Here is a 10,110-nt window from a genome sequence, read left to right as displayed (position 1 = left end):
TATAGATATAGATATATAGATTTGTGACAAAAGTACCGTAAATGTACATTTAAAAATTCAGCCTAATACAGTTAAAATATTGTGCTAAAGTTAATGAATATTATCTAGATCTTTACGAAGGAAAGAATATAAGAATTCGTTAAAGAAGTATGTATATTACTGTATAATTATACATAACGGACACTAAAAGTTAGGAAGTACTCAACTTGCCATGTTAGTTTTTTACTTCTTGCGTTTGGCTTTACGACGCTTACAGTCCCCGCCAAAAGAATTTTGATCCGGTGTGCTTGTATTTCCGGTCTTGCTATGGTTGTATAAATTATTTAAGAAGTCTTCGAAATCTGTTTCACTATTTAACGTAGACAATTATATACAGTATTCGTATAGTATTTAGAAGAAGGACAGAGAAACATAAATATAATTAAATGTTTAATACCTCGTATTTGGGTCTATTTGTTGACGTCTTTTACCATTATTGGCCGTTTGCGATGGCGGCCGTTGACCTAAGACAATTCTGTACTGAACACTATGCGTATTTGCTCTTAGATGTTTCAAATTTCCAGCTTGACAAGCTGCCCAATCAGTAACATCGTATACCGCTCCTTCCATACAGGCATAATAATGCCAAAGAAAACCCATTAAACGAGACTCTGCCCATATGTCTCCCTGATATCAATTTGAGTAAAATCATTTACCAGATAATTCAATAAATTTGTTCATTTTATCGTCTCCCTTATGTAATTTAATACCATGAATGTACAATTGCGTAAATTCTTCAAATTGAGATAAAAAATGTCTCCAGTGATTTTAAAGTTAAAAATGACAATTTAGAGTTTAACCGATGATAGAATATCAATCATCATTTATTTGTAAATGACGATGCGAATTTGCACACTCATGGTTTGGCATACGCGAGAAAGATATGTTGCTTTGATAATTACTTCTTTCGCGCTATGGCGTATTTTACATTGAGCACAAAATCGTGCCGCGTAACAGGGACGCTGCGTTGGAATTCTTTTGTGCCTCAGGCCACAATTTGTACATCTTATCGTATTTGCCGCCTGTTCCATCTTTCTGTGAAGTTGCGAGAGCAAATCGCTTAATACACCCCAAGCCGCTTCAACTTGCCTAGTTTGATCGAATGCTTGTCTGCGCTCCTAAAATATATGAGGAAGCGTTTCATTCAATTATAGCGGTAATTGGAATGTTATAGAAAAAAAAAAAAAAATATATATATATATATATATATATATAGTACCGGTTCACCAATTATATCGAATGCGTGCACGAGTATTTTGAATGCTTCCTCTGCACCAGGTTGATTATTTTTATCTGGATGAACTAGAAAAGCTTGTCTCTTGTAATACTTTTTAATGTCATCGTCCGAACATGTCGGTGTAACGCCAAGTATACTGTAAGGATCTTTCCCTTTGCAAGCTAACAATCTTTTCATAGCTTCTTCACCGGTACTGGGTAACGCGATATTAGCTTCGAGACCACCGTGAATCCAATTGCTGTTTTCTTCTTTCTCTTCAGTTTTAGCTTTTATTTTACGCCAAAAAGCATATTTACTATTACCAAACCAACTATCCAGTTGTTTACCAATAGCATTTAAGATACGAATTTTTGAAAACGTCATAGCCATATAAACCCACGAATACTTTAAATATAGCGTGGTATGATACCATCCACATTTGCCACTAAAAGTGTAAAATAGTGTAAACATATGTATTAATTATTACAAGTATTCCAAGTATATATAATGGAATCAGAACAGTTTTCAAGTTAAATATTACTTACAGAAGAATCATAAGATTAGCGCTCATACCAACTACATCGGATACTAAATGTAATAGCCAATTAAATATTTTTAATCCAATTTTTATCCAATGACTGGCGTATTTATTGAAATTCTTATATAAATCTTTGACCGGAGATTCTCTATTCTCTCTTCTTCTGTTTCTCTGAACCTTTTTCATTTGTTGCGTCTTTTCAGCTTGGAAGCGTTTAGAATTCTTTTCCTTGGTTACCTTTTTCCCTTCTTCTTTGTTCCCTTTATTCGCAACTTGTTGGTTTTTCTCCATTTTTTCCGGAGCAACTGTTTGGCTAGAGGTGTTTATTATATTTAAATTATTGTTTATTTGTATAGGGCGTTTAGGAATATTTCCAGTAGATTTAGGATTATTATTTGGAACTTTTGAGTTATTAAGCGTTTCACCTTTTTCCACCTTTTTATTAGGCATTTTCGAAACTTTTTTCTTCTCGAATTGATTGGTTCTATCGAAAGTATTAATCTCATTGGATTCGGTTGGTGTACCAAGATTATCCAACGATACCCAACGTCGTGGAAGATTCGAATTGTTTTTCTCCAGTAAGACTTTCCGTGGTATTTGCATTTTCGGTGAACTATGATCATCGCTTCCGGATGAATTTTGTCTCTTGAATGTCGTGGATTTCGATTTATTCTTGGAATTCTTATTAGAAATCTTCTTACTTACTGATTCTGGTTTCGGTTTCATGGATTGAACTGTTAAGGGAGACGGAGGTGTCGGAGCAGATTTAGTTAGAACATCAGAATACGAGGGTCGCATGGGTTTCACCTCCGCTACGGCACGAGGTTTCTTGTGTTGAGACTCGGTTGAATTCCTAGGCAATTCTTCAGACTCCCTAAGGTCTATGTTCGACTGCGGTACTGGTGTTACGTTCGGTGATCCACCGAAGGGACTATAAGTACCAGACTGATTCGGTACCCAGTTGCCGACTAAATTTTCAATTAATTGCTTTCCGTTAAAGTTTTGAGGTGGTAATTCGGGTGGAACATTTATATGTCGATCGTTGAAAAGACCGTATTCTCGATCGATCGTATTTTGATTTCTATAAGGTGTCATATTCGAGAGTTGACACTGTTCTGCCATGATTTGCGAAGCATTCCCGTAAATTACATTAATGTAATTGCCTCCTCCGACGTCTATAGTACCGATCAGATCGTTGTTTTCATTTATACCTAAATGATTTACGGCTTGAGGTGGAAAATAGATCGAGTCTGTTGTAGAGTCATAGTTTGGGATATCTTGCATATAAAGAGGAGCGCCCATCGGTGTCATCGGTGTTCCGCAGGATTGCATCGTAGCTGGATTAGAATGAGGCGGTTGACTAGCAATGTAATGTCTGGTTTGACTCGACGAATAATGTCCCCAGTTATGAGATGTAGTTTGTTGCGGATTTACGCCGAATTGAACGTAATGGCCGTTGGAACTTTCCAAATCTGAAGTCATAGCTTCTATAATTTTATCTAAAGACATACGTTTAAAGCCAGAAGGCGACTGTTGCTGCTCTGCCATATTGCGGTAGGTTTCTTTAAAGAAAAAGAATAACATCACTGAAATGTAGATTGTAGAAAACAAAACATAGATTGTACAATTGTTCCGTCTTATTCTGAATTATATAACGAAAAATAGCGATCTACGAGAAAAGTTAATCCATAGAGAGATAAATAGACAAAGCTTTCTACAAGTTAGCAATAGCAAGCTACTCGGTGGTAAAAACTTTTAGTTCTCGTTTCTCTTTGATAGGATAAGGGATAACTAGAAACTGTTTATGGGTTATATACAAAACGAATGCAAGAAATTTGTATAATAAAGAAGAAAAGCATTAAGAGAGATGTAAATGAGTTTAATTGTAATCATTAGTAATATATAAAACAGATTGAATTTTACAGAGTTTAGTAACCTAAAATAAATGTTTCTTTGTAAAAGTATAACAAGTGTAATATGTAATTCAATGCTTACATCTGTCGATAAGTATATCACTCTTGAATATTCATTTACATTATATTCGAAATAAATGGCTGTTTAACATATTAAAAATAAGATATCATGTATTTGGGTGATATATACCATTTTAAACTATATACCATGTGGTTAATACAAAATCAGTCACTATATTTTTTGTTCGTGGTCCACACTACCAGCAGATTCGTAAACGCGGATCACATAAATAGTTTTCTCTCTGTATACACACAATCTTGTTCGTATACAACGTAACTGCGAAAAGTTCCTAGATAAACGGACGCATCTAATTGCTAAACTATTGCGACTTCGATTTTATTCAAATTCTTACCTTTCTACGTATCGTATATTCCATACCTCTGCGTATGCGTTTTGCCCAGAAAGCAATCAAATACAAACACAAAATACATAATCGTAAACGATAAAGGTTACACCATTTTACCAGAGTTCTATCATTATATTTACTAGTCACTAGTGTGTATACGATATTTATTATTTAAACTTTGCTCTTATTATAAAAAGGTAAAATTTTATATGTGCGACATTAAAAGCGGTAAAAAGTAATGATAAATACAGGAGGAACAAAATGTGTCGTGCGATATAATGATGAACGATGATATAAAAATACAGTACAACATAAGAATGTTGGAATTTTCGAAAAGTATCCCTGACAAAGTCTTGAAAATTATTGTCGAATTATATTAAATAAATCTTGCAGATATAAAAAGCAATAATGTAATAACTAAAGTAGTGGAATATTTTAATTCCACTGACATGTTACAAGGTTCCTGGCCTTTTCTAGGTAGGCAAGCACACATTCTAATTGTAAAACCGTTCACCTACAATGTAACAACAGGTTCAGGTTTACAAACTATAATGAAATTAGTAATAAAAATAATGATGCCTACTTACATATTGTTCGTAGCATCCTGTTGTAACAGGCCCTAGTCCTTCTTCTATTACTTTTCCAAAAAACAATGTTGTATTAACGACTGCAAACATTTTTAATTCTATAGAGACCATTTTAAATTTTCCTCTTCGGTACTAATTATCGCAGTGTGATGCGTATACTTACTCTTGTTATCAAATATATAAGTATATTTTATACAAACATTGGAAAGCGGAGGTGTACGATAATACGTTTCATTTCTTGATTTCCATAACTCTGACGTATTTGGTGGTGTTTCTAATGATTAGTTAGGTAATTAGGCTTATTACTTCTAATGCTTGTATTCGAATCCAAACGATGGTGTAGAGACATGTTTTTAATGAAAAACAGTTGTAGCGAGAAGTGAAATTTTACCTGAGAGAATCAGAGGTTCAACGCAGGGAAAACCTTTGTGTTCTTTACAATCGTACATGGATATATTATCGTATTTGGGTTCTACCCATCTGTATTTAAAGCAGTACGTATCGTTTGTTTCATCTATAAAATAAATCAGAAAAATGATTTTAATACTTTTTCTTAAATTCATACACACACACACACACACTACTTTAAATATAATCACCCGCTAATAAAAATTGTACACAAGTAATTAAAACTAGGCACAAAATTTGTCTCATTTTGAAACGTACAATATCTTATTCTGACAATTACTGTACTCTGATTCATTCTCCTCATCATTCTGTACAGTTTCTCTTATCTCACGAACGTGGCCTTTATCATAGTGATCAATCACATATCAGATATTGAAACTGTTGTATAGTTTCACGTTACACGTAGAGCTGATATAGAAAATATATTTCTTTAACTCGCAAAGGATTAAGGCAGATTAATATAAAAAGATTATTTTTTATTAAGAATAATATTTAAAATACATATTTTTCAAATTTATTACAGTGACTAACACATATATACATTTTTAGAAGAATGATATAATCATTTTTAAGCTTAAAATATCAGGAGATAAGTAGAAATCAGCCATTATAAAAACAATCATGGTCTATAAGTAAAGATAAATATCATTAGTAAATGCTTGGTACCTTTTGTTCTTTTAATGATCGGATTACATCCTTCTGTTTGTTTATAAAAGTACTGTTTAGGAGTTAGGTAAAAAATTTTGTTAAAATTCGTCATGCCTAGCTAATGCTTCGCCGAAATCAGTTGCTTGAGAACCAACAAAAATATCGTATTTTTTCAATATTTCATCCTTTGTAAGTTTTTGATCTGCATCCGTATCTGCTTCAAATATGAGATGTCGAGATTCAGCTTCTGCGTGATCAAAATCGACTGGCATTATCCAGGTTTTCACCTAAATTGAAATTTATCATTTTATATACACGGATACGTTATATTGCATGTTAAGATATATATTACCTCGTCAAAATCTAAGAATCCATTACCATCTTTATCGCGGTACATAGAAAATTGTTCTTTTTCATTTTTTACCCATTCTGGTTCTTCTTCTCCTTCCGCACCATCGTACATATCACCTGTTACAAAATAGATACATCTCGGTTACGACAAATGTTATAAATTACGAGGATTTATATGCACGATGCAAACTTGTTACCGATATACTCTGAAAGAGATATCTTTCCGTCTGTATCTTTATCCATATCTTCCATAGTTTCTAGTACCACGACATCCTTCATGTGATCTGCTTCTTCTGCGTGAACGAAAGCAGAAAATTCTTCTTTCGTAAGGGCATTGTCACCGTCCAAGTCCGCAGCTGACCAACGCCTGCGATCTTTCTTCAGCATAGCAACATACGAAAGAGTATTATCTTTGGATTTGTCGTCGTTCTCTGCTTCGTGTTCATCCATATCTCCGTAGACCATTGCTAAAAATTCTGTCCATGGAAGTTTCTCTTTCCCTTCGGGGTTATGAGATTTCCATTGTTGTTCGATATTGTCTCGTATGTAGCGTTTTTGCGTATATAATATCCAGTCTTTGAGTTCTTCTCTGGTAACGTAACCATCATTATCTTTATCTATTTTATCAACTATTATTCCCAATCTCCTTGTGCTTTCCTCGGGAGTAAGCTGATCAAAAGTTTTTGCCTCTTCGCCAAGAAAAGCTTCATGATCGTAAGCTGGATTATGTTGAGAATTAATATAATGTTCTTCCTTGTTTGGTTCCTAAAGGAAACGAAAGGATTGAAGAAAATCGAGAACGTTAAAAATCGAAAATCGAGAATATATCGCACGGAGAAGGTTATGATTGTAGATTTGTATACTGTTCAGATTGAATTACGTATGATTTTAAGCGATCCGAATAAAAAGTGTTTCACGAAACACAATTAGAGAAATGTTGAAAAATTTTAGGGACGAACCTTATTGATGACTCGGTTATCTTCGTTACCCGGCTTCGGAATCGCTGTCGCTAAGACAGAAAAGCCAATTAAAAGCTGGAGGAGCATAAATTCTTGCATGACTCGCGTGAACACAAAAGGAGATTGTGTTGATTACGAGTAGAGAAAATTGGTAAACGAACGTAGTTAGTAAAATGGTAAACGGCAGAAAGGTAGTTTCGTTTTTAGCTTGAGATCAGCTTACTCGAACTTCCACATCAGCAAAGCTTAATGTCTTGCTTGACGCAGCATCCCCACTTCCCAGCTATACATATTCGTTTTAGAAATCATTTCTGATGCTGATGCTCTGGCGTAATATATCATGTATTTGCAGCAGGTCGCAAGCATCGTGACCGATTCTAGCTCTCTGATCGATATCGAATTAACCCGCCTATGATTACGCGTATTGCACCTGTGCTACTCTACTACACGTAGTCCACGTGATTGTCGATAATAAAATTATATAATCGAAACGACATATTTTAATGGTTTATTTAAAACTAGCGAAATTTGATTTATTATTAATTACGTGGTATTAAGGAGGTACTTAAAGTATAATACTAAACTAATTAATATTATTAATCTCTTAATCTTAATATTTTTCATTTATATCATTATACAATATATATATATATATATATGTATCATGGTAATCAGATTGTTTATTTGTATCTTTCAACGATATACGCTGCAAATAATTTTAAATGCCGTTCACCCCTTTTCCAAAACTGGCAACCTTTTGATGATAACAATGTGATTTCGTGATATGAATGAGTCACTTGCAACGATTCTTTTATCTAGGACGCCCTTATCCGGTTATCTCATATTTGTCGATGATAAAGAGAATACTAGGCGGAATGGAAGAATCAGGTATACATCGTCGTGTATATGTTCATAACTGCGGAGTTTATTAAGCTATTTTAACGGAATAATTCTGCGTTAATACACGTGTATAATTCGTTTTCATAAAATTTGTTTGGAAGTTGTACCAGCGTTGAGATTAACGCTTAAGAAATGGTTGCGAAAACTTCCGGTCCTCAATTGGAACAACGTATTCAGTGTATAAAGTTTACCATCTTCTGTTTGAATGCCATCATATGGGTAAGTGGAAGAATTCAAAGTAAATGCAAGCAAAATTTAAGCAACAAACAAAAGGCTTATTAAAGAAAGAAACTTGTTACGAATTGAAAGGTATTAAAAGATGCGAACCCCTTTTAAAAGTGGCTGTGTCTCGATTTCTTTCTTTTCTGTACTTTTGTATTTTTTTATATCTTGGAAATCGTCTATAAAGATATCTTGGACGAAGCAAACAAGAATAGATTGTAGTCGATGCTGTACTATGTAAATGTACTTGTTGCAACATACATCCTCGTTACATTTGAATCAATGTGAGTCAGATCCGCGGTTTATAGCAATCGTATCTGTATTTATCAGCATGGTGACGAATACGAAACTTGAATGGCTTAACAACTAAATGCTGAAACCGAAACTATTTGATAAAAAAATCCGTTGAATTTTTACTGCTAAATTTACTGTTGGGTAAAAGTGGAAAATGTTTTTAGTTACTGGGAAGTGCAATGTTCGGATTGTGTATGTGGCTAAGACTGGATTCAAGTTTTCAAGATTGGGTCGAGTTCCTCGAAATATATGAATTTTACATCGGCATCTATGTTTTACTGGCGGCTTCGATATTCGTCGTAATTATCACGTTCATTGGTTGCGGAGTCGCTCTTATGGAATATATTCTTGGTCTCTACATCGTAAGTGACATTGTATTTATCTCGTATATCAATGGAAATATCTATTGGATTGGTTTCTTTTCAAGTACGCTGGACTGCAATTATTTTCGTACGCCCTCGGTCTGGCGGGGACTACGGTTCTTCTCGATTACTCCACCTACGACAGCAAAATTCAACCGCTTATACGGCGATCTATGACTGCGCTTATCAATAATTACCACGATCAAAGAGCAACGTATATTCTACAGTTGATACAAGAAAGCGTAAGGAAAACGATTCGTTATTGTTTGGCAAATATGATACGATGCAATGATTTTGACGATCGAGTGATTTGAAAACAGATCGGTTGCTGTGGCGCTGATGGCCCAATGGATTATTTGACTTTGAGGAAACCATTGCCCACCGAATGTAGGAATACGGTTACTGGGAATACTTTCTTTTACGGATGCGTCGAAGAGATTTCATGGTTTCTGGAGGGCAGATCTGGCTGGCTCGCTGGTTTGGCATTGGCCCTGTGTATGCTTCATGTAAGGAATTGAACGTGTTTTTCATAAAAATATTTTTTTTATACCGTACGCTGGTACGGATTTTCGAACAAGTATCTATTTTCTTACCGGATGAAATTTTTCAGGTAATAATAGCTGCCCTTAGTCTAACGCTGATTCGAGCTATTAAAAAGGAAGAGCAGTATGTAACGAGTAAACGCTAATTTTTGCAGACTTGACACCAATTTTTATACATTTACATTAGACGTAGAGGCTTGCATATCGCTAAAAAATAGCATAATATCGATCTCGTTAAATGAATTGGAAAGAATAACGACGCAAATTCAAGAAGCACTGAAATGATATGGTAATTGTCTCGTATGCTCTTTAATTTTGTGCAACAAAATAAAAGACCTGCGATATTTTTAGGTGGTTTATTTACAAAATTTCTAATATATCAATACAATGAACGCTACATGTAATTGCTAATTTATATATGTACAATGTATCTGTTGTCAACGAATAATACCGTCGTTGAAACATTTAAAACATTGGAAAGAGAAGAGAAAGGAGAACGAGCGCGGAATTCTCCGCGTACCGATTACCGACGAGGATGAAAAGATAATGAGAAATAAGGAAACGGTCACGCATTTTTAAGTTTTTACATTTCGGTATATACCGAATAGTGGATCCGCTCTCTATTCCTCGAAAGTTGTACGGCAGTAGTGTGTAGATTGTACCTTATGTGTTAATATTAAATGCTAGATTTTAAATAGCTTAAATAAAATTCTACTAGACTAAA

The 10,110-nt window shown here is 34.4% G+C and overlaps 4 protein-coding genes across 4 annotated transcripts; 1 reads left to right on the top strand and 3 right to left on the bottom strand.

Moving 5' to 3' along the window:
* Positions 1 to 135: 135 nt before the first annotated feature.
* On the bottom strand, positions 136 to 4,090 carry LOC143430468 (uncharacterized). Its single transcript, XM_076906776.1, has 6 exons — positions 3,789 to 4,090; positions 1,801 to 3,355; positions 1,259 to 1,700; positions 942 to 1,157; positions 437 to 666; positions 136 to 349 (listed from the first exon to the last, which is right to left on the bottom strand). Exons 2-6 carry the CDS (start codon positions 3,339 to 3,341, stop codon positions 223 to 225), a joined length of 2,556 nt encoding a protein of 851 aa, XP_076762891.1. The 5' UTR covers positions 3,342 to 3,355; positions 3,789 to 4,090; the 3' UTR covers positions 136 to 222.
* A 398-nt stretch (positions 4,091 to 4,488) lies between these two features.
* Positions 4,489 to 5,438, bottom strand: LOC143430497 (uncharacterized). Its single transcript, XM_076906808.1, has 5 exons — positions 5,300 to 5,438; positions 5,092 to 5,214; positions 4,864 to 4,974; positions 4,701 to 4,780; positions 4,489 to 4,627 (listed from the first exon to the last, which is right to left on the bottom strand). The coding sequence occupies exons 1-5, from the start codon at positions 5,352 to 5,354 to the stop codon at positions 4,490 to 4,492; spliced, it is 507 nt and encodes a 168-aa protein (XP_076762923.1). The 5' UTR covers positions 5,355 to 5,438; the 3' UTR covers position 4,489.
* Positions 5,439 to 5,563: 125 nt separating this feature from the next.
* On the bottom strand, positions 5,564 to 7,313 carry Scf (Calumenin B scf). The gene is made up of 4 exons (XM_076906815.1): positions 7,067 to 7,313; positions 6,305 to 6,872; positions 6,109 to 6,224; positions 5,564 to 6,043 (listed from the first exon to the last, which is right to left on the bottom strand). The coding sequence occupies exons 1-4, from the start codon at positions 7,163 to 7,165 to the stop codon at positions 5,855 to 5,857; spliced, it is 972 nt and encodes a 323-aa protein (XP_076762930.1). The 5' UTR covers positions 7,166 to 7,313; the 3' UTR covers positions 5,564 to 5,854.
* A 771-nt stretch (positions 7,314 to 8,084) lies between these two features.
* On the top strand, positions 8,085 to 9,536 carry Tsp2a (tetraspanin 2A). Its single transcript, XM_076906773.1, has 5 exons — positions 8,085 to 8,185; positions 8,647 to 8,844; positions 8,910 to 9,086; positions 9,165 to 9,350; positions 9,455 to 9,536. Exons 1-5 carry the CDS (start codon positions 8,099 to 8,101, stop codon positions 9,530 to 9,532), a joined length of 726 nt encoding a protein of 241 aa, XP_076762888.1. The 5' UTR covers positions 8,085 to 8,098; the 3' UTR covers positions 9,533 to 9,536.
* Positions 9,537 to 10,110: the final 574 nt, after the last annotated feature.

This window comes from Xylocopa sonorina, chromosome 14 (assembly GCF_050948175.1).
Source record: "Xylocopa sonorina isolate GNS202 chromosome 14, iyXylSono1_principal, whole genome shotgun sequence".
NCBI lineage: Eukaryota > Metazoa > Arthropoda > Insecta > Hymenoptera > Apidae > Xylocopa > Xylocopa sonorina.
This window is presented reverse-complemented; position numbering and strand designations above follow the sequence as displayed.